The sequence below is a fragment of the Falco cherrug genome, chromosome 5, assembly GCF_023634085.1.
Source record: "Falco cherrug isolate bFalChe1 chromosome 5, bFalChe1.pri, whole genome shotgun sequence".
NCBI classification, from domain to species: Eukaryota; Metazoa; Chordata; class Aves; order Falconiformes; family Falconidae; genus Falco; species Falco cherrug.
The window spans coordinates 24,112,730-24,137,354 of NC_073701.1; the positions used below are offsets into that span (position 1 = coordinate 24,112,730).

The 24,625-nt window shown below is 45.7% G+C and overlaps 2 protein-coding genes across 2 annotated transcripts in view; both read right to left on the bottom strand.

The window, feature by feature from the left end:
• ADIPOR2 (adiponectin receptor 2) overlaps nucleotides 1–3,292 on the bottom strand; it is a 45,684-nt gene extending 42,392 nt beyond the window's left edge. The window contains exon 1 of the mRNA XM_055710619.1: nucleotides 3,164–3,292. The gene's annotated coding sequence lies outside the window, so the exon portion shown is untranslated. The remainder of the gene's footprint in view (nucleotides 1–3,163) is intronic.
• Nucleotides 3,293–10,133: 6,841 nt separating this feature from the next.
• The window catches only part of WNT5B (Wnt family member 5B), a 76,356-nt gene continuing 61,864 nt past the window's right edge, over nucleotides 10,134–24,625 (bottom strand). Inside the window, exons 4-5 of the mRNA XM_055711822.1 lie at nucleotides 19,604–19,896; nucleotides 10,134–11,631 (exon numbers count right to left, since the gene is read on the bottom strand). Of these exons, the coding sequence (XP_055567797.1) occupies nucleotides 11,173–11,631; nucleotides 19,604–19,896 (752 nt within the window). The 3' untranslated portion in view covers nucleotides 10,134–11,172. The remainder of the gene's footprint in view (nucleotides 11,632–19,603; nucleotides 19,897–24,625) is intronic.

Sequence of the window (24,625 nt, forward strand, 5' to 3'; positions counted from 1 at the left end):
AAATCTGTTTTCTGAAGAAGCTGAAATAGTACTTTGTCTCCTTATTCATAATTTTGAAAACCAGTTTCTTTATTGAACTTGTCTTGAAAAACATGTTGCTTTGAAAAGCAGAGGCTGCCAGTCACCATGTCAAGTACAACCAAATGAAATGCCTTGTCCTTTATACAAGACATTGTATTTAAAACCAGTTTTATCAGAGATCAATACAGTTTAAAGTAACATTCTTCCCCTTAAACACTGTCCAAAGACTTTTTCATAATTGCTACCATTATCTTGTGTAACATCTTTTCAAATCTACCAACACCGTCTGCCAGAAAATTCACTGAATGACTCAGACACAGACACTTTCAGATCATAAATACTCAAAACTGCTATTTCCATTTCAGAACTACTTCTATTTAAGCATTTGAATTGCTGACTGCATAATAATCCAATGATCTCCTGAAGCTTCCTCATCAAGATTTTCCTCATGCATAGACAGCATCTCCACTGCCGAAAGCAAGCCTTGTTTCTTTGCACAGTGTCTTTGTCAATACAGTTCAACAACTAGAAACCTGTAAAACTTGCAAAATTCTTGGTGTCTAATATTAATTATCTCTTGTACATGAATGCTTGACACAGCTCCTTGAACATGCAACTGAAGACATAACAGCAGAGATCCAAGCATTAAAATCACTGGCACTACATGCTCTCCCAATTATTTCCTTCATGACAAATCAACAGAAACTCTTAGCCTAGAACAAGTACAAGCTTTCTAAACTCAAGCCTTTTTACCTTGTATCTAAAAGTCAGGCTTCAAGTCTGAATCTCACCCACATTGCCAAAACTACTGCTCACTAGTCACTTGAGCAAACCAGTAGTAATGCCACCAGTTCAACAGCACTGATACACCCCCACCCCAGTCTTTGCACCGATGGAGTTGTAAGGGGGAGCCCTTCGTTTGTGTCTAGCTTTCTTGAAGACCTGATACAGTTTAAGCTCCTATACTCATCTCATTTTGTTTGAGAACATGCATATAATAGATAAGGATCAGTTGAAGCAATTTTCAGCATGAAAGGTTTTGCTTAACTATGCCCCCCCCCCAAAAAAAACCCAAACCAAAAAAACTCTAGTGTGAAGGACAAGAGTCTGATTTATACTCAGAAAGCATAATTTTGAAAGCCTGGCCTGAGTCAGGGTGCAGCTTTTAACTGCTCCATCTCTAATTCCAATTCAGTTTTCCACATTAGCAACTATTCTCCATGGTTTCTGCCACAAAGCTGCCAACAACCTTATCCGCAGGCTTATTTAACCATATTTAGCCATCAGCTCAGACAAGGGACTTATTTCCGTATTTTATCAACAAATCTTACACTTCCAACACAACAATGAATTTGTTTCAAGTTGCCTACTAACACACACTCAGTCTTCATATAGGATTAAGTGTCACAGTACAGATAAAGTTTACATGTAGTAAGTTATAACATAAGAGCCACAACATAAAATGTTCACAGCTGAAACTGGGTAGTACCCCCACAGAAAAAGGAAAAACAAACTCAAAACACAATCTCTTCCTTTCTTGCATAAGCAATATTCGTTCATTGCCAAAGATAAGAAGGAAAACAGACTGTGTTTTATGACTGTGCTGCACCCATAACTCCATGACATAACACCCACTTCTGTTGATCATAAATGCTTTTCCTCTGTTACAGCAGCTACCACCAAACTTTAAGTAGTCACATTAAGGTTCTGTAGAAAGCAAGCACCTCACTACTGAAATACTACAAAAAGGCCTCTGAAAGCTGAAGATTTGTAGAACAGTACTGAGAGAGAGGACTGTACAGTACACAGCTCTTCACTGACTTCCAGACTAGATCTGTGAAGACCACGGCCAGAACAGAACTAAGAATTTAATACTCCCTGACACTGACTACAGCAAGGCAGTGAAAACAAGAGTTTGAATTACACATTAAGACCTCAACACCAGATTATGCCCAGAAGGGTTTTCTCGGAGGACTTGGCTAATTTTATAAAACCTGGTCCACTTCCAAAAATACACAACACAGTTGCGATACACAACTGTTTCATGAACTTCAATGCCATACTAAGAACAAAACGTATCTTTAAATAAAGACTAATACCTAAAAGCTTTTCTGCTGCATGACAGGCGGATACAATAGTTCACATGCACAAAGTGACAAAGCTTATATGTCAAAAAAGTTATACTTTAATGTTAATGGTTTTCTTAAATGCCAACACGCACATCTACTACAGCCACTAAATCAACTGAGTTTTAAGTCTAAGGCAGACATAAAAAGAAACCAACACTGCTTGAAAAGCTCAGTGAGAACAACAGCTGTCATATCTTCTTTGTCTTCTAGTCGATCACCATATGTTTCAACGTCTTTGTTGCACATCCTAAGCAAACAAGACATGAATATCTAATTCTCTCAGGAATAACAATAAAAAAAACCCCACTTTTAAAGAGTTTATTTAACTGTCACTCGGCAATATCCAAATTGTGGTCACACTAGTGTTGAATATTTACATTATTTACTGTTAATAACTCCAACCTTTATACATACATACACATAAGCACACACTGAGAGAGCTCTGCAGGCAAAGCAAAGTTCACACATATTGTGCAAGTGGAGGAATTATTTTTATCGCCTCCATAAAAAGATTTTAGGAGCAACAGCACATTTGCCTGCCCTGACAAGCAACAAGTGTGCAGAAGGCTACAAACAAGACCCACTTACAGCGCTTTTGACCCACTTAGAGCGCCTAAAGCCTCCTCCAGCCGAGCTCTTCCCAGTGCTCCTTCGTGCCCCTAAGCGAAGACCTGACCGCAGGCCCGGCTCACCCCTGCCCCCGGCCAACCGCCCGCAGGGCCCGCTCCGCGCCGCGCCGGCGAAACCCGGCCCCGGCCGGGGGCAGCGGCCACCGCCGGCCTCCCCCCAGCCCTCACGGCCACCCGCCCGCGCCGGGGGCGGCCGCGGCCCCGACCCCCGACCCGCCACCGTCCCCGGGGAGCGGCGGGAGGGAAGCGGGCGCTCCCCTTCGCCGTCCCGGCGAGCGGGCGGCCGCCCGGCCCCGGGCCAGCGCCCCCGGGCCCCGCGGGCGGCGGCCAGGCCGCACAGCCCCTCCAGTGAGGAGCGGGGCCAGTGGTCCCCCGGGCACTCACCTGGCAACGGCCGGCGCCCGCGAGGTGCTGCCCGCCGCCCCGCGCCGCCCCCCTCCTGCGGCAACCGCTGCCGCCGCCGCCTCCCCGGCCCCGTCGCCTCCTCCCTGCCCTATACCGTCATCATCGCACGAGGCCCCCGCCGCCAATGCGGGACGCGCCACCGCGCCTGCGCACGGCGCGCGGAAGGAAGCGCGGGGAGCGAGCGCGGCTGCGTCTCGGGCAGCGTAGTGCGGAGGGGCCGCGCAGGCGCACGGGGCGCGCACCCGGCCGCGCGGGATGGGGGAGCGCGTGCGGGCGCCGCCGCGCTCGTGGCAGGAGCTGGCGCTGACCGGCTGGGAGCGGCCACGGCCTGGGGGCGGTGGCTGGGGCGGCGGACCCGCAGGGAGGGCCGGGCCAGGGCCAGGGCCAGCGCACCCGGCCCGTCTCCCGGGGAGGGAGGGGTCGGCGAACGGCGGAACCCCCGTCCCGCACCTCGGAGGGTTCTCCTGCGACACCGCTGCCTCCGGGCCCAGAGCAGCAGCCGCGCTCTCCTAGAGAAAGCGCTGCCACAGAAAGCCCCGGGCGACCTGACAGAATAGGCCCGAGGGGGCCACCCGTCGTGACAACTCCGAGCCGCCCTGGCTGGGGATTGACGCTTGGAGCTGGTGTGCGTGGCGTGGGGTGGGGAGGCCGCAGCTGGTGAAAACCAGATGGTGTTACCAGGCCTGATGGTGCTGGAGGTGTCTTGGAAGCCTGGCTTGTGTGATAGGGCCCAAACATCCATGTCTGGTCTAGAGGCATGGAGGAGGAACTCCAAAGAGAACAAGAAGTTCCTCTGTTGAAGTAGTGGGAAGTGTAGGCAGAGCAGCAGGAAAAGCTATGTGACGTGGCGATTTCAGCTCCTGAAATCACATCTGTGGAGAAAATGGTGGAAACCCTATGCCTGCATGTTGTACAGTGAGACTAGTCAAAACACTAAGGCAGGGGTCCTCAACATTTTTAACCAGGGGGCTGGTGCGCGGATACAGTGGCAGGCAGTCATCTGCGGCTGCTTGGTTTCCCCCCCAACCCCTGGCAGGGGGGTCTGTAAATACCGGGGGCCGGATTGAGGACCCTGGGGGGCTGTATCCAGCCCGCAGGCTGTAGTTTGAGGACCCCTGCACTAAGGGAACACTATACAGTCAGAGTACAATCTTAACAATTGCCAAAAACAACTGCACGACCTGGGAGGAACCCATCTGTAATTCGTGGGCTCTGCACTTTAGTGCTTTGCTGAGCCACAACCCAATCAATACACTTGTACCCACACCCAGAAATTTTAGCTCAAACCACTGACTGTGAGCAAGATACTCAATGGAAGCAAAATTTTCCCTATCAACTAATATTTGAAATGTTTTGATTCTTAATACCCATCAACTTATACATATTGCCCGTTCCTTAAAACTGTTTATAGAACTGATTCCCTATTCTCTCAGTTAAAATATATCCCATCTCACACATTCATTACAGTCTTTATTATTGTGAAGGTAGTTAACAAACAGCACAGTTGCACTATTATATGTATCTACAGTTTCTCTCATCAATCAAAATGTATTTTGACAGCCGTGGGGCAGCAGCAGGGAGAGTAACAGCTGCAGTGCTTGCTCCAGCTCCACCCCGTGCCTGGCAGATGAAGTATTTCCTGCTCCGTCTTCAGTATTTCATCTCTAAAATGGTGCTAATGATTTTAAAATATTTTGAGATCCATTGACGAAAATTATATTAAAACTGCATGTCATTTTCGTTTGTCGTTTCCTGTCACCATAACGCAACCAGTTAAGAGAGAAATTGAGATAGGAATACTGACTGTTTCATTAAATATTAAATAAAAGGAATTAGGGTGGTTTATTCAGGTTTGGGAGCCTGGAAGTCAAAAAGTAAATTTGTGCTTTGCCATTTGGGGCAAAGTATTCATTCAGAAAGACGCATTTTTTAAAACTAAGTAATGTAATGCCTGACAATTTATAAAGAATTTCTAGAAATTGTAGCATTAATATAAAATGTTCACTGCCTTAATTCCATCTCTGAATGTTTTTGTCCTACATGCATAGCCCTGTACTTTGTGAAAGTTGGAAGGTTATTAGTTAACTCCGCTGTTGTTCCTGAGCAAGCAAAAACAAATTTGCCTCTGGTAAATGAAACTGAAACTGGGCAAAATCATCACAGTGAATTGCAGAGGGCTGCCGCTCTAAAAACCTGGTCTAGATGTTTTCTCAGCCTGAGAAAGGTAATGGCCAAGCACTTGTGCAGGTCCTTCGGGCTGTGAACAAGGCAGGGCTACAATTAGCTCCAGCACAATGACTGTGACAGTCATTAAATGACACTGGGTCTTCCTCACATCTTTTTTTTTTTTTTTTTTTTTTTTTTCCCTGAAAAGCAGGATTGTAATGTGTCCTTGCATGGTAATGCCTCATCCTGTCCATCCCACGTGATCATGATCCTCTTGCAGTCATGCCAAGAACTGACACAGCTATATGGCACTCCAGGAAGAGCCAAAAGACAAATTATGATTCAGAATATAACCGCCCTAGGATAAGGAAGAGCCTGCACCCTTTTTCTTTTTTCTTTTTTTTTTCAGGATATGCCTTATTGCTACAAGCCTTTAAACTTCTTCACCTCTATTGGCAAACACACTTGAGCAGCTTCCTTCTGAATTCTCCAGGATGGCTGCCACCATTTGACAGCACCATGGGGCAATGTTAAAAGGGAAAGGGCCTGGGGGTGGTATTATAATCTCCCTGCCTCCCAGTAAAGCAGTGCCTGCTCACTTTCTTTGTAATTTTTCCTTATTACAGTCTTCTTCACCTCCCAAATCACCAAGGGCCTGACTCTCACCCCATGCCCTATCAAACTGCTGAAGGCTGGTGCTTGCTGCAGCCACCAAGTTCCAAACAGAGCTGCTGCTGCTCCATGGGGCCATCAGGCCCAGCTTGCATTAGGCAGGCGGTATGGAGAGCTAACTGAAATTTAGGGCAGGTGTCCAACTTGAGTGTCACAGGGCAGTATTTAGTCCTCCATTTTATGGCTGCTGCATTTTATCCCAGCTCTCAGGGAGAACTCCCAACCCTGCTGCTTGTTCCCCCTTTGTCTCTCTTCGAGGAAATGCTGTGAGTAGGTCATGCCTTTTTGAATTCTAATGCAAAAAGAATAGATTGCAGTTGTCGTTCAGATGGAAGGCATGAGTATGCTGTGATCATTCTACTATACTGGGGTTTTTATATTATTAATATGTATTAACAGTTAATTAATAATATGTATTAACAGTTTTTACTGCTGTTGTTTGGAGATTTACAACAGCTGATCATCACTCTTTTTGTCCTTTCTGCTATGTGTCCTGTTGGCCATGGAAATCTGTTTTGCTTATCTTTGAGGCTGGTTATATTTAGACTTCAGAGCTAATATGCTCATGACATGGCCCAGTCCCAAAGCCACCAGCTATCTATGCTGGAAAGGCTACCCACTCGATGGTCTCTGCATCCATCAGCCTTTGCACACAGCGTATTGGTGCCCACGCTGCCCTAGCAGGCAGGCAGGCAGGGTTTGGCCAGGATACATATCTGGACCAAGGAGATGGGATGCATCTCTGGGTCCCATGGGTTAGACATAGCCAGAGCCTACATTTGAGGAGAAGGGGATCCAATATTATGTTCACATCTGCTCACTATCTGTTGTATGACAGTTCCTTCAGAGCCTGCCCTTCAGCGAACTCGATTTCGTGGAGTATCCTCTGGAAACTACTTAACCTGAAATGTAGTTAAACAAAAGCTAAATGAATGACCATATAAGCAGGTGGTTCTGGAAAACCTTGTGACAGACACTTGAGAATTGCCCTTTAGTCACTGGAAGTTATTTCCCAAGGTCTCCTTGGGATGTTCTATGTCTGCGTCAGTTGATGAAAATACTGTCTATATTTCTGTAGCCACTGATGACTGCTCCCACAGCGTAATTTAAACCTACTAGGCTTCTCCCTGGATGGGGTCAAGTGAGCAGAGAGAGACCCTTGCATGTTTGATTTTATATGACTGAACAAGATCTGCTTCATTCATGCTTTGTCCGGGCTACAAAACTTGGGTCCATATAGAAAGTGTAAGTTACACTCACAGTGTGTATCTGGGTTCCACTTGGCTGTTTCCTGAATCACAAAAGGCAGCAGTCTCTGTTATATTGAGCTCCAGGTAGGCACAGCTTTTGGGGACAAAGAATGGGAGCCTGCAGACAATGCAAATGGCCTAGAGTCTGGTGGTATTAAAAGGTTCATTTAAATATTCTCACAACCCTGACACTATCTTTTTACCATAACTGATATCAAATGAAAGTTTCTGTTTGTTCTAGGATCAGCTATTGCTTGGCTTACCTTGCAGCAGAAAATACTAAGGCCTCATTCATTCACGTTGTAACTTATGTATTACTAGCTGGTTGGAAAATGATGACAGATTTGCATCCTGTTCTGCTCCGTTTAGGAGCTGATGTTGACTGACTTGCAATAACCGTATATTTGCATAGTGCCTTTAACTCCAAAATATTTTAGTTTTACATGACTTACGGGTGGTCATTTCTATCAGCCTTGAAGTGCAGTGACTTCAGGGTTGGAATGTGGCAGCCAGTTACCAGCACATACTATATAATAGCGTATTGTGTGAATATCTTATCCATATGAAACTGCAAACAGAATTTGAGTAGGCAGGTATTTGATTCAGAAGCCAGGCTAACCTCCCAAGGCCTTAGTCTTGCTACGAGATATTCAATACCCATAAATAAACAAGCCCAAAGTTCACCTCTCTTTTGTAGAACAGTCTTTCCTCCAGCATTGTACCAGACTAGGGCTTCACTGCAACTGAGCTTCCAAGCCTCCTGCGGAGCCCCCAGCCACAACCTCTGAGCAGCTGACCCCCCAAGGTGTCACTGAGCCTTTTTGTCCCGGATTGAGCGTGTCCCTGCACAATGGGGATACAGCTGTCTGCCTGCCAGAGTTAATGAGCGTAGAAGGTAGGCCTTCAATTATGGTTCTTCTCAGCTGTATTTCTGAAAAAGCTTTGCAGAAAAAAGGAGGTATTCTGCTCCTCATTTTATACAGAAGGAGGCTGGAGGCTAAAATGCAAAGAAATTAAGTAACTTGTTGAAAATTACAAAGCAGGTAATCGGCAGAACTCAAAATCAAGCTTAGCTTCCCACCTCCACATCCCTCTACCACTTTGTGCATCTAACAAGGCACAACCTAAAATCCACTTTATAACTCTCATGGTAAAGAAGCAGTTCTGCTACAGCTTTCTGTTCGACTTTCTTTGGCTTTGCATCAAACCAATCTGGCTGTATTCTTATTTTATACTTACTACCACCCGAAGGAGGTTCTTTTATGTGTGGGCACCATAAAAATTAAGTTTTAAGCTAGAGTTTAGTGGGATCAAATTTTTGGATACAAAACTCCCAGAAAGTCGAGAAGACTGAAACCTAGCTCTTGTTAAAAAAAGAAAAAAGTGGAGGGGGGAGAAATCCAGTGGTCACTTCTCCCCTATCGCTATATAGTCCCTATTCAGTAGGAAATGCTGGCTCCAACCAGGCTGCCAGAGGTCCGGAGTGCTGGTACAAAAGGCCAAAAATAATCTTTTTTCCATCCAGACAGTATTTTCAGTGGAAAAAAGGACATACCTAGGGACACCCAGATGAATAGTAGCCATAACAATGACAACATTTCTACCCTCAAAGTTGTTTACACCCACAAAATAAATTGTGGTGCCGAACTGCAAAGAGACTTGCGAATCCCTTAGATGTGTGGTCTTTATCAGAAAGGCCAAATGAAATAATTTTGAATTATTAGGCACATTAACAATGCCTGAGGGTGTCATATACAAATAGCTGACACTTTTAAGTACTGACGCAATAAGGATGGACAAGAACATGAGGTGAGGGTGGTGGGAGGCAAAGTCTTTTTTAGATGTATCCAAGGTAGAGCAAGTTTTATTACTGGACTAGAAACATATAGTATCCCAGGAGTGAATAGCTTACACATTTGATCCAATCTTGGGCTCAGTCCAGCTCCCACTGAAGTTTAATGGGAGCTGGATCAGGCCATTGCACTCACATTTTTTCCATGCATGGAAAACTATTTCCGTTACTTTGAATTACAATACCACTGGCTTTGGATTTTATATAATAAAATAAATCTAGGCCACTGTTTATATTCCAAGAAACTGCATTCTGGGATGCCAGCAAATATATTGCCTGTTGGATTAAAAAAAATAAAATAAAAACTGGACACATCGGTTAAAAAAAACAACAGCTCCTAATTATTAAACATAATTTTTCTTCCTTGTGCTTTTCTGGAGTCCTCAAATATTTGAAGTATGAAAGGTACATATAAATTCTTCTCTGGTGGTTGAAATGGTGGAATCTGTAAAACTGCAATGCTTTATAAGAAACAGAGGTTTAATATAAAAATAACAATCTTCATGACTGGCTCTTTGCTCACTGGCATATTATGCACATTTTAAAATTTACAGGAGAAAAAAACCCAACACCCTTGGAATGTCAGTAACAAAGGGGACGTATATTAGCAAACCCTTATATTTTGGGAAATGGCTTCTCTTGATTGTTCTGACTGCAAATGAACTCTGCAGATGCTGAGAGGCACAGGAAATGTCTTGTGCTAGAAACAGCATTTGTTCCCTGCTTAATGAATTGGATTCTACTGAAATCCCAACATGGTAAGACTGATTAGCAGACTTTGGTAATGCCTTCTGCCCTAGTATGATTTTATTATACTCTTTTATTACCGAGGAAAAACCCATTGGTGAACATACACCCAAATTCTGGGAGAAAATGTATCGGTGATTAGCCTGTGCTGGGGAAGAGCATGGCCCCTGGACTCTGAAATACAGAGCAGCAAAATGAAAGACACCCCACCAAAAAAATAAAACAAAAACAGACATATACACAAGCAACAGAGGGAAAGAAATGTCATTGAGGGGTGTTTAATGTTAAAGAGAAACTATACATCTGGGATGGTGGTGAGGAGGATTTATAAGAGCTGAACAAGGTGACCACCTGCATTCACTTCAAAGAGAAAAACCCGCAGCAGTGTGAGGAGTGCTTATGAAGCTACGCGCATGTGTGTGCATGCGATGCTTCTTTTTGCTGACAAAGTATGAAGTATATTGTCTTCGCAAACATCCCTGGGCACCAGCAGCTTCTCCTCTATATTGACAAATTAAGTTTCAGCATGGGATTAAGAGGGGGAAAAAAATAATCTCCCTTGTGCATGTAGCCATGTAGTCTGAGCTGGACAGATTTCCCCTTGGCCCAGGCAGTACAGAAGAGCTAGGTACTGGCTTCACGGGGACTCCCAGGCTATGCACTGGTCAGCCACAGGTCATACCTTCCTTCCTCACAACAGCAGGTTGTTAACCTTCCTCCACCACACTGTGGTCTGTGCAGTGTCCAGGAACAGTTTACAGGACTGCAAATTTTAAACCATATTCTTGTAGAAGAGCCTTGGTGAACTTTCCCTCTAATGTGACAAAGCCCTTTAAAGGGACCAAGAATTGGTTCCAAATTCCCCAGTGGGGTGGCAGGGTTTGAAGCCCATGTAACTAGGCCTCACCCATGTCTGGCTGTCATTTCAGATGTGCAATGATGATGCAAATTGCTGAGATTTACCGATGAGAGAGCAGAAAGAACTCACTCTTCTCCTCGCTGGCTTTGTTTCTGTAATGAAATAGCATGTGCTTGTATGCAGGGGAGCAGTTTACTTTGTCAGCACCTCCTCTGCCTCTTCACCCTGACTCAAGCATCCAAGGGGAGATGCACCCAAAGACAAACTCCCCAGCAGAACTGAAGGAATAGCAAACCAGCTGGCCTGATGGGGGAAATTTCAAAACCAAAATGTCTCTTAAATAAGCTTCTTTAATTATTATCATCATCTGTTTATTTATACAAATATAAAATATATTTATATAGATTTATATAATATAGATTTGTTGCTTTGGTGGCTCCTTTCATTTACAGACATACTGGTCGACGATCTCTGTGCACTTTTTACACTTGACGTAACAACACCAATGGAACTTGCAGTGGCAACGCTCCACCTGGACGCTCTTGAACTGGTCATAACCCCGTCCGCAGCACATCAGCTCACACCCATCCATGCCCTCCGAGGTCTTGTTACACAGTCGGCCCTGGGTGCCCAGAGAGCCAGTGGTCTCATTGCGCAGGCAATAGTCCGGGCTGGGGTCGACATAGACCAGGTCCTCTTGCGTCGGCATGTTGAAGCGGTTGTTCACCAGCTCCAGCTTGCCCTTGCGGCTGATCCTCATGGCAGCAGCGCTGTCGTACTTCTCCTTCAGCAAGTCGCCCACCTTGCGGAAGTCAGCCAGCTGCAGCCAGCAGGTCTTGAGGCTGCAGGAGCCTGACACGCCGTGGCACTTGCAGGCCACGTCTGCCAGCTTGTACACCGCCTGTGGGGAAAGAAATGCCATCAGGCAAAGCTGCATTTATTCCTGCTGCACTGGCAGCTGACTTAATTACAATGAATTCATCACGTTTTCATAACTACTTTGATTACCCCCCCAACTTCTGTTGTTTTACCCTTCAGAAAGACAAAAGTCTCCTCTTCCTCCTGTTGCGACTGCTGCGTTCCTGTTCCCTAAATATTTCTATTTCTGGTCATGCTGCCTCCAAACATGGCTCCCCCACCCCACCTTCTTTTCCTCTGGCAGATTTCTGACTTGACAACAGGGTCATGAGCAGGAAAGATGAGAGAGTCCTCTCCGCGTGGACTCTGGAAATTCCCCCAGTCTCACAGACCACGGCAGTCTTACATGTTTTTCTCGTCAGAGCTGAGAAAAGGGAACACCTGGGAACCATCCCATGTCCTATCACCCACACCAGGGACCGACGCCATCGCTGCAGGGATGCACCTGCATCCTTCGGAAATAAACCCCCGGACCCACACCCTTTCCCTCCATCTCTGCCGAGAGGAGCTCGTTCGGGAGCAGTGTCCAGAGGAGGCATCATTTTCCAGAGGAGGAGCCAGCAGGGGTGGTGGTGGTGGGAGAGACGGACAGGCCTGGCCTGGAGCACAGCAGCTCACCTCAGCTCGAGGTGCGACCCAGGCGCCCGGCCGCGGGCCCTAACTGCAAGCCGGCGCCATCTTGTGTCCACACACGTCCCTGCACCAACGGGGCTGCCGCCGCGCGGAAAGGCCTAACGTTTTAAACCGCAAATGCAAGCTTTCGGCGCTGTCCTTTCCAAGATATTTTCAGCTACGTTTTCAGGAGTCTGTATGATGCATCATACCCCTGAAAATCCGGCATCAAAATCGGCAAACAGTCTTGAAAATTCAGGCCAGTGAGCATTAAACCCTCAGCAGAGCAAGTACATGATGTGAAGGAGCACAGCAGTTCCTCTCCTCCTCCCCACACTAGCTAGGAGGAGAGAGAAATATTGAAAAACACTCTGGAAGAACAAAGCTCAAAACCTAGGAAAATAAACTGAAATGCAGGTTGGGTTTGTTCTTTCCATTATTTTCAGAGACAGGCACCGAACTGCAAGGCTACGTGAGATCCCGTCAGCACTCACGAGCGCTGACAGTTTGCAAAGCAAGGAGCCGGCATCCCCACGCAACCGGAGCAGCTTCCCCCCTGCCCCTGCTCATCATCCTCTCACAGTCAGTCTCACATCTGCTCTCCCACGAACATCCTGCGTCCTGCACGTCCGCAGGACACTGCCTCTGCCAGATCCCTCGTGCCAAGCAGAGGTGTTTGGCATCTGCTGCAAACCTTATCTGGTGGGGCAGATCAAAGAACATGGGAAAAAGCTCTGAAGGTGACAGCAGTATGTCTTCTAGCCAGGTTTTTCTGCTGCAGAACACTGAGGTTTCTTTTCTGCCTCACTCACTGACACAGAAGAAAGCTTCCCAGCTCTCTGCATTCGCATGCCAAGGAGTAGGTGATTAAGGCAACTGAGCATACTGCAAGCAAAACCTTCTGCCTACAACTACGCTCTGGACCAGCAGCAAGAGGTCAGAGTTCTTCTACAGCAACTGATTGCTCCTGGTCTAACTAACATCTAGTGCTTTTGACAGCTAGTGAAGATTCAATTTGGCTTAATGGCTAAATCACATGGAGACCAATCCAGCTCCTGAGAAAGTCAATGGAGTGAGTCCTTAAAACAGAGAAGCTTTAGTTCTGCTCCTCAGAGCTCAATTTACTGAGGCAATCCCTCACGGCGCAATGTAACAGCTACAGGCTGGGACTTAAGCACTTGCCTTGGATCAAACTACAACTGCAGAGGACCAACCACACCGTTACTTAAGGATTCCTGCTGTACTATAACCAGACAGAGCTACAGCTGAATTTCCCGAGCCCCAGACACTCACTATATCCTCACTGCATTGCCAGCCTGCTTGTTATAAGCCTGTGTTAGCACTTTTTGGTTATGGTTCTGTCAAATCCCAGGCCACTCATGCCTCCCTTGCCCTTGCATGTGTTTTTATGAAGTATTACGATTCTTCCTAATCCTGGGCTTTGTTCCTTTAGGAAAACACTGCAACTTGATCCCTCTCAGTTAATGTCATGGGACTGAGTTCACTCTGACTTGGCTTTAAGCAACTGATGCTCAAAACATCTGGCCCATGTGGGTAGTAGCTGTGCTGGGGAATGCAAATGCTACCAGTTATCACAGGTAAGCATGGCGCCACTCAGCCCCCTGCAGCTCCCGCTATCAGCGTCCTGTGGAGGGAACCATAGCTTCAGCTGCTAAATGACTCTCCATCTTTGCTGCCCAGATGAGGAGAAAGCAGAGGAAATTGGAGAATTCCTCTCTGACCAGGCTCAGGTCAAGGTAAAGAATAACAGACCCCACATGCAGTTCTGAGGGCAGGGTCTGATCGATGGCCATGCCACTTAAGCAGGTTGAAAATGCCTCTAATGGAAAGGCTTAAAGCCCCTTCCCATAAGCCCAAGTTCTCTTCCAATTCTTTTCTTGCAGGGATGGGAATGGGAAGAGAATTAATGGGGAATTCCTATGTGGTCAATTAGCCAGACCCCCTTCCAGGCTCTTCTGACACTGGCTTGAGTGACTGATGACTGAGACCTGCCATATGCTGACTGGGTAAACAGCACGGAAGGACTGACTGCCACAGTTTGCCAGACAGGGCAACTGATAAGGAATGGGGGGAAATAAGAGAGGGTAATGGAGACCAATTGGAAGAAGACAGATGGAAGGAAAGGACGTATTGAGATAACAGCCAAAGACAAACAAACAAGGCCAATAAAGCCAGGAGCCACCACAGACTCTGACATGGAGTGAAGGGGTGATGAGGTCAGGACTGCTTGAAAGATGAAAGACCTCTGGTCCGCTCCCATCCCTCTCAGCTCCTTCTGAGAGCCATGAAGAGCAGGGACAATCTTCTCTCTTGCCACCAGAGCTCCTCGAGGTTCAAGGAGAACTTTCTCACCTACAGGAAACTCAGTGAGGGGACGTGCCAAAACTCTGCCTAGAAATCAGAAGACATCAACTGAAATGCTGCCTGGGAAAGTGGGGCAAGACTGTATGTGGGATAGCACCCGGTGGACACTTCGCAGTGCTCACTGCCATGTCTCCAGTACTCCTTTCTTTCAGCACCAGCTTTTGGGAGTATGGAGTTACACATGCACCTTCCTACTTTCAAAACCAGAATCTCAGAAGTTTAGGAATGCAGGATGAGATGAGACCTCCTTGGTTATTAAGTATGATCTCTTGCTGTTGTGGGCACCACTTCAAATGATATTTTCCTTAAATGTATAGAGTGCCCTTTTAAAAGCAATTAGGTTTTCAGCCACCATTATTCTGACCACTATTCCAATGATAAAATATCTTTTTCTAATTTCCAGCCTAAATGTATTCACTTTATGCCCATTTGCAATTGTGCCAAATTGGCCTTTTGCTTAGAAAGTACTTTTCCTTCCCTATTATTTCTCCCACTAACACAGACATCAGTCATATCCTCTCTCAACTTTCACTCTGCTAGGCTAAACATGGCAAGCTATTCCAGGCCACTTTCTTAAGAAAAGATTCCTATCCCTTGGGTCAGCCATAACAAGCCTTTTCTAGTCTGAGGTCATTTTGCTTGGGAATATGAGACATACAATATTTTGGGGCCTCACAAGAGCTCAATACAATGACATTAGTATTCCGCATGTTTTATAAAAAGGCTTTCCCTAGTAAATTATAGGGTATTTACCACCTTCCAAGCCATGTTATATCTGCAGCTGACTGCTGCAACCAATTCTTTCCTACTCATTTCCTAATGACTAAAAATGTTTTTTATACAAGACCTCAAGTGATGGTCTTAATGTTGTTAGCTGCTGTACAAAATTCAGATTCTCCCCTGTATTCGTATTACCTGCCACCTTTGCATCATCAGTAAATTTCATCCCATTCCTAAATCTTGTGTTGAGGCTGAGAAACAAAAATAATATGTGTTAGTCTTGAAGCAAGTCCTTGAAAGAACTCTGCTAATTAAGCTCTGTTAAGACCAAGAGATGCCCTTTCACACAACTTACTGACATCTTTCTTTGAATCAGTTTCTTGTCCATCTCATAGCTGCTGCATTTCTCCTTACCTTTCCCAATTTAACTAAGCATTTCTCATGTGGGAAATACATTAAATGTCTCACAGAAGTTCAGATAAATGAGACTTGTCAGATCTAGCTTGCTTTTTAGGAAATCAGTAATGTTCTAAATGCTTGTGTGATCAATCTTTGAGAAATTCTTCTCCAATTATTTCCCATTTTGCCCCTTCCTCTGAGATATCCTTTCCCCCACGTCCTCCTGTAACACCGCCTGTGCTGCCAGGTGCCATCTTTTTCAGAGTGCCAGGAAAGAAAGTGGGCACTCCCCATGACTTGAGAGCTTTATGACACTACCTGAGCTTTGCACCCACCTTGGTGGTGATAATTTACATTTCCAGCCCTTCTCCTTTGCTCCCATGCTAATATACTTCTAAGAGCCAAGAGGAAAGGCTGCCCTGTACTGCCCAAATACCATCCTGACCAGACAACCCTGGAACCTGTAGCAATGCCATCTCAGAGCCATCCTGGGTCTTATCCCTAGATCATTTCACATCCACCTCCTTTCTTGATCCCAGCACCTCCATTGCTCACTACCCCCAAATCCTCATCCACCCAATCCACCCCAAAGCTCCAGCCTCATTTACCCCAGAGACCTCTGTCCTGTCAACCCTTTGCTGCCACTGGACTGCCATCTGAATCATGTGACCTGATCCCAAACTCCCCTCCATTAGCAGCCCCCGGCACCATCCCACCCATCTCGGGTCTGCTGACCCCAAACTGCGGTACCTGCTGCTCAGCTCTTCTTCCGCTACCTGTCTGAACAAGACAGCTGCCTCCTCCAGCTGCCTCCTCATGCCTTCCTCGCTCCCACATCATGCCAACACCATTGGCCACTGCCTACTGTGATAGACTGTGCCTGCCCCTAGGGCACTCTGCCTGACTTCCCCCAAAAAGCAGGGTCCCAGGGGGATTAAAAAATTTACACTACAAGCACTTATTCCCCTAGGCAGAAGCGCCGAGGACAGAAAAAGACATTTCCATTGTGCAGCAGGCATGCAGTACCCCTCCCTGGGAGCAATGCCCCCCATTCCAGTTTGAAGTCCCAGGTAAAGCACTCACTCACTTTGGGGACCAAAATGACTCTGTCTTTAGACTCAGCCCCATCCTCACTGACTAGGAGTCTCCTTTCTTCCAGCCTCCTCCTATTTGCAAAATTTAAAAAACTTTGCTGTTTATTTTACTACCCTTTGCAAGGTCTGACTCAGCATGATTTTTTACTGCTCTCACTTCATCTTTACACTTCTTGACCTCTAAGACAGACCTTTCCATTATTTATTTGCTATCAGTTCTTTTTTTCCATTCTTAGTAGTAGGCTCTCAGTCTATTCTTAACAGCTTCTCTGTGGTAGTTATTCATTCAGTGAGGTCTGGATAGTCTTCCTACAAGCTTTTTCCTCTTGCTTGGCATGCAGAATTGTAATGGCTTTAGCATCTTTGACTTGAAAAAGTTCCAGACCTCCTCCACATTGAGCTCCTCGGCTGAGTTTACTAACTGGCTCTCTTAGTTTATCAGTTTGTTCTTTGAAATCCACAAGCTTAATTACACACTGGTTTATACTTCCATTTAATATAATTAAAATTACTTGTATTCATTGAATCTAAGGTTATTTTCTACAGCCATCTGTTCTACAGAGTCTACAAAAACCAAGCTTGAAATAACATTTTCTTTTGCTGGCCCCTTTGGAAAGCTTTTGTCCAGGTCCTGTGTTAACTGAAATCGCCTTGAGAGCTTGCCTATGGAGTCCAGAGAAGCACGGGCACTGTAGCATTTCAAGTACAATTTAAACAACTTTCTGCACCGTAGTAGGCTGGACATAACTGGTTTTAAGTCTGTTCTTAAAGCAAGACAAAGCTTTCTTCCATCTAAAACCATACCATCATCCAAAATCACAGCTCAGTCAGATTCTTGCCCATATAACAAGAATAACAGGACAGGGTAGTGTTTTACCCATGCTGTGGAGCAAGTATCTTCTGACTTGATTTTCTAACACAGGTGTTACTACAGTTCAACTGGCACCTCAAACTATTGGCCATATTCTGTCTCTGGATCCCTCAAGGAAATGGGACTGGCTGTAAAAAAGTCTCATAACATATTCACTCCCTATTTTAGGCAGGGTATTTTTTCGTAGCAGTCCAAGTTCATGACTCTAGACATAGATGTTCAAAACAAGTAATGCAGAGAAGAATGTTACTTTCAGGCAGCTACACCATGGAGGAATGCCCCCCCATTTCTAAGCAAATGCAGATCCTCTGCCCTTCCAAGTCAAAGAAAACACAACGCCAAATCAAAAACCCAGTGAGTTCTACAGCTTTCAAGTTCACAGTTTTTGACGTACTGCTAATTTACCCCAATTTGATTTTTGCAAAAGAACCATAAAGTATTTGCAGTGCTTCAACCTGACGCATTGATTTCACAATCAAACAAATAGAGCAAATCTTCTTTGCTGGCAAAATGAAGCTGAAATCACACGCAGAAAAGACAGGCACACATGGGAAAAGGAAAGGTAATTCAGTAACTATTAGAAGTAAGAAATGGCATAAAATTGGTAAGGGAACTAAGGATATTAGTTAAGAGTGTACAAAAGAGCAAGTCTAAGTACACTTAGAATTGTTTAATGTGCATTAGAAATAAAATTAACCTTCGAAAAGCTCACTACTAGGGAAGAACGGTAAACATTTTAAACACCCCATGTAAAAGGCACAAATGTTCAAGTAAATATTCCTGTTCTACCATTTGGAAAGAGGCAGGATTACAGTTGTACTGCATATGACTGATGCTACACCTTCCAGGCTATTAATCACAGACAGAGGAATTGTGTAAAAAGCATATGTGCATACGCTGAACACATACAAAGGGGGCAACTTCACCTATGTTTACAGCATCAGAATATACAAATACCAGAACCCAGCACATCATTTCGGTATCTAGTTTCCAAAAGGATATGGAAAAAACGGAAAGGATACACTAAAATGCCATGAAAATGATTTGATGGCTGCTGAGTTTGTCAAGAAAGAGTGGTGAATGAATAAATTACAGCAGATAAATACTTCTAGTCAGAGGAAATTCCGATTACTAAAAGGCTTTTGGATCTAGCTGTAAAAGTCAGAAAAAGAACTGACTGGAAGCTGATGCCAGATAAATTCATGTGATGACGGGGTACTGCGCTGAAACATGGTGATTAATGACGGTAGTGTACTACAAAGGGAAGAGGTGGATTCTCCATCCCTAGGGATCTCCAGATCAAAACTGTATATCTTCTCAGAAAATGTCTGTCACCTAGATGCAAATTATTTATTTTGCCCAATACCCAGGTAACTGAGCAAGGCGTAAGTTTCAGAGATAGCCAGGTAGCCTGATCGGATGTTTGCTTCTGGCCTTACATTCTCCTAAATCTGAATGGTGGCAGTAGAAGAAAACTCCACAAGCCAAGAGATTCTTCTTTTCAGCACCAGCCTGCCACTTCCCAGCTCTGGGAAGACAGTTTCTGAGACGTAAACCTTGCAGGTGCGTCATGATAGCACCTAGTTTATTTGGCAGGTGTTTACATGCCTGCACACATATGTCATACAGTATCTCAACAGACCCAAAAATTCACTGGCTTTAGCTGGCAACAGAAGCCTGCCATCAAAAATGGAATATCATATTGTCAATATTGTCGGTAATATTCACTACAATGCAGAAAATGTCACCATACACTGCTACTGGGGCATCATTGGACTATCCCTCACCAAACCTCCAAGTAATTTGGTATCTAGGTATCTCAAGCCTTCTGAATCTGCCTCTGAGAAAGAAGAAAGGGTCAGCATTCAACTTACCCTACGACCAGCCTCATTGTTTTGCAAGTTCATCAGCATGCGAGCCTGCTCCTCTGAACCTCTCACGTAGTTCTTCTCCCTTTCCTTAGCATCCACAAACTCCTTGGCAAAACGATATCCATACTCCACGTTATCCCCGCAGCCACCCCACAGCCAGTCCCGGGGCAAGTCCTTGGGCCGGGCTGTCCGACTGCAGCCACAGCTGGAGAGCTCTCCTTCACGGCAAGCCCGGCTGATCGCATTCACCACCCCAGCGGCACTGACTGCATAGGTGAAAGCAGTCTCTCTGCTACCTGTGACAGAGACATGAGAAGCAAAGTTAACAAGAGACAGATCTCATTTAACAAATGCAATGCACAGCAAGGAGCCAGCAAACAGCTTCTGGAAAGTAGGACATGGTGTGCTCGGAGACAGTGCACAGAATTAACTGGAACATAGGAATGGGGTGGTCAGGCACAGGGGCACCACCCCGTTCTAGCAGAGAGGGAACTGTCTGCCCTAACACATGGTTTGCACCCTGTTTTTTTTCATTTCACAGTCAATTGTCTGTCCAGAGCTGGCAGTCTGTAAACAGGATCAAACCCAAATATGACTATCTGACACACACCAGGGAAGGGTCTGAGATTCCTGCTGTTGCCTGCAGGAACGTTCTTGGGAAGAGCATGTTCTTCATGTTCTTCATCAATTTGTATGTGCTGCTCCTCAAGGATTATTATTTTTATTACACCTATGTTTGTCCATTTAAGAGCCCTGGAAACTCTGGGCCTTGCCCAAAGGAAATAGCAACACCACAGACAGGGACTGCTCAGTCTCTTTCCCCTTCAGCATCCTCTCATTTTAACCTGGAGGAAACTCAAGCAGCAAAAGGGTTATTCCCTTGCTGAAAATACAGCTGTTGCCTTAGCCACTGAATTTGCCAATAATCATTGAGACCCTGGGTCTGTGTAAAAGGAGCGTTCTGATTAAGTCAGATATCACTCTGGAATGGTTTTCATTTAATTGGGACAAGTGCTCTTTAAGGGCTCTTCAGTTCATCAACCTTATTTACATAAGACTATAGTTTTTACATTTGATATATGTATCATATATAATATATATCATAGATAAGACTATATATTTACGTAAGACTAAGTAAAACATCAGCTATATTTACGTAAGGTCAGCTGAGAATTATTTTGAGAAAAACTGAAGGAAACCCATTTTTACAATAAAGTATCAAGGCAGAGACTCTCCCAGTGCCTACAGAACCACAGTGCTGGAACGAGTAGAACTTTCCCATGTAGACAATAATAAATGAAAAGACTTTCCATTAGCAGGTTTACTAGAGGCTGCCCTGCTTTGAGTGTATGCTCTGTACAGCTTAAGAGTCTGAGCCAAGCAGCTGGATTGGGTCTCCAGCTATGTATGCCTGGCAGTGATTCAGCCCCAATTTGACCGGGGCACAACACAGCCAGAACACTGCATGAGACCCACAGAGAGTGCTGTGGGTCTGAAGAGGGGAAGTAGAGGGGGATGAGGAAAAGGAGGCAATCCACACCTGCACTTTTACCACGGGGTGTAATAAATAACTGACCTGACACCTTCAGAGTAATTTTGTGTGTCACCAAACTTTCAGGTGATAAAGAGAACAACTGCTAATGCTTCACTGGAATAAACAATCTGATTGTGAAGAGCTATTTACACCAAAACCCAGCAAGATGCTCTCAAACAAATTTGAATGACATCAGAGGGCAGATCCTCCAAGAACAGTTTGTCACCAGCCCACGAGGCTCTCAGTGCCAGCTCCCTCAGCAGGACTGAGCTGATGCTTTTGGTATGCTCTTGTTCCAATTTGCATGTGCTGACAATCTGTAATTAATAGCAGCTTATCACCAGCTTAGTGGTAATGACCCAAGATAAAGGCAAGGCTGTCAATGGCATCCACCTTGCAGAACAGCTTGCGATTTACAGCCGCTGCTGCTGCCCCTGTGTCCCCCCCCTGCCCGTTCCCCAATGAGAATTGTACACTAAGGGCTTCTGCTCTGGAATACAGCACAAGGCTGATAAAATGCTACAGGACACATAATATAGAAGGGAGGGCCTTACTAGCAGGTCATCAGGAGAAGACTATGTCCCTCAAACATCCCTGGTTCAAGAGGTAAAGAGGAGTGACTCTTAGCTAAGGTAATTCGGCTGAGACTGGCCCATAAGGGAGTTATGGCCATTTTTCAATAATCAAAATCAAGCTTTTACTCATCTAGTTTGTTTTGCATGATATGGCTATTTGAAGGTAATGGTCCAATGAGCAGTTTTGCCCCTACCAGTCTGTGCCTGTATGGTGACAGCCCTGCAGACACACCGATCGTCCTGTTAAGTAGGATCATCCTGTTAAGTAAAGCACTCCCTGCATCTACAGGGATTAAAATAAATACAAGGGAAGGACCTCCGGGTGTTACAGCTTATGCGACAGAGCCTGCATGACTCCAGGTGCTTAGCATCCTTACAGTTTGATTGAGATCTCTGAAAGCACAGGCTGGATTTACACTTTTACTGTCCACGTTTTAAACGTCTTCACGTTTCAGAGGTAGCTGCACAACTCAACACGCAGCCCCTAGATCTGCATGAGTTGTTCAGGCTGCCGAGCAGGCTGCAACAAGTCACAGTGGCGCTCACCCCCCTCCCCTTGCTGCCCACAAAGCAGAACAAACCATGGTGCTCAGCAGATGTAGCTTTGGAAGACCGTGGCTTGGTTTGGGAGGTGGGACTGGCTGCATGCATGAAACCCTGTGCTAATAACACAAAGCAAATTTGTAGCTGGCAATTGCGGGCTTATAAACCCTAGTTTTCTTTGCCCTCCTGCCACACCTTCCAGCCTTGGAAAACTATTTGGGTTTTTGCTGACCAACTCAAAAGTTCACTCCAGTTCCACGCTGCCATCTCAAAAGGCAGGGCTGTTATTCCCCAAATTTAGGCGAACGTGAACAGAGGTTACAGAGATGGTCAGGCAGTAGCCCCCCCTCTGCCCCCTCCCGCGCCCCCCGCGCAGCGGGCTGGAGCCAGCCGGGCTGCCGTGCCCTGCGCGGCCCGGGCCGTGCGGGGGCTGCGGGCGCGGGAGGCGCTGCCCGCCGGCGCGGAGCTCCGCGGAGCTCTGCTGCCCTCCTGTGCCCGCCAGCCACCGCCACCAGCAGCAGGAGCTTTTTGGGGGGCTCTGCCGAGGGTGCCAGCGTGAGCAGTACCCAGACGAGGTGTCGGTCCCCACGGGTCGCTTTTCTGGAGCGGCTCAAAAAGGAAATAGGAGAACGGATCCCAGCGGGGAGATCGACGTAAAGATGAGAAAAATGTGTTGCTCTAACTTTTTTTTAATGAAAAAGTTTTCAGCTGATTCATTTTTCTCAAAAGCACATCCCTAGAGTTTGCCAGTCTCGAAGGAAAAATATTTCTCTTTGTTCTCTTCTTTTATGACTCTTTTTACATTTGAAAAGGCAGAAGAGATAAGATCTTTGGTTCCACAAATGAGTGGACTAACCTGGAAACCCCAGCCTTGCATTTAGGATTGCACTGAAGGAGATACATTCTGTCCTCCCATGAGGAAATTTTAACATGACCTTTTCGGGAGCTTTGTCTTCTTCATAAACGTAGCAGCAAGGAATGTGTCTGTATATAATAATACATATATAGAGAGAGATGCACATGTGCGCAGCCTAAAATCTGTATCAACAGAACAAGAAGCAACTTCAGAAGGATAATTTTTGTGTATCACCAGATATCATTATTGAATAAACCACATTTAAAATGCGAGAGCAACTCTCACACCACGACAGTAGGGAAAAAACAATGCTAAAAAAGCAGCCTACTTCAGTGCTACGGATGCCTCCACAAAAGCTTTGTATCGTTGGACGGCCTCACTCTATGAAATGCACAAAATGAAGGTGTCATGATTAAACACAGACCAACTAGGTCTCCCATTTCTGAGCTGAGCCAAGTTCTGGTATGGGGAAAGGAAACAAATCTTCCAGGTTTCTGAGTGAATGCTCTTACAAGGATCTCCCAGGCTTCGGACTTGGCCAGGGTAGGTTCTCCTCCCCTCTCACAATCCAGTGCAGCTCAAGAAATCATATAATATATACCATGCCTGCATCGGTGGGTGGGCAGCCGAGGGTTGTTGGCATACTACACACCTTCTGGGTCCTTCTTATCTTTTCCCTCCCTCAAGACTCTGGCATGCCTCTGCACTGTTGCAGATACTCTGGGCTCCAGACCTTCCTCATGCCATTGGCACAGAGTACAGAAAAAGGGCTGTGGTCCAGAACTGGGGCTCAGAGGTTGAAAACAAGGAGACAGGCACACAGTATGATCGCAGGGAAGAATTACTTTATAGTTGGCACAGCCTGAGAGATTGAAAGGCTTTGTTTTCTTCCTCAGCATGGAAATTTAGATTTGCTGAAATGATGAGCAAGCTTCATTACAAAGTAAGAAAAAGTGGAAGGTGGAGCTAAGAGAAAAGAGGCAGCATCTCCCTCCACAACAGCTTGTCACTGACACAGACAACAGCAATGCATCATCACAGACCCTTTAATACCCCAGGCCACCTATAGTGACATTTCTCCTACTGCTGTGCTGTCTTGTGCTGGAGTATAAACACCTGAACATGCTCTAACTAACCAGAGAATCTAAAGGAGATAGGTTCAAAACTCTTTGTTAGGATAGGTTTTTAAACAGCAGGCAATCACCTCACAGACATTACCATGAGCAGTGCTCCTAACAAACAAATGCACGTGCACACAAACCAAACAGCAGCCGGAATACCGGACATACCCATCACATACCCACCACACCTCTTTCCTCATCAAAAAACAAACCTACTCCCAATCTAAACTAATAGGATCAAATTAATTTTAGAGGGGAAAGATCCTTCCTCTTCCACTCTCCGCTCCAGTCCCTCCTTCCTGCATACCCTCTGATCCTTCCTGACAGCTTTTCATCCTTCAGCTCTGATCTTTGCTTTGTCTTAGTTCACCCTTACTTCTTTTCTCCAAGTGTGGA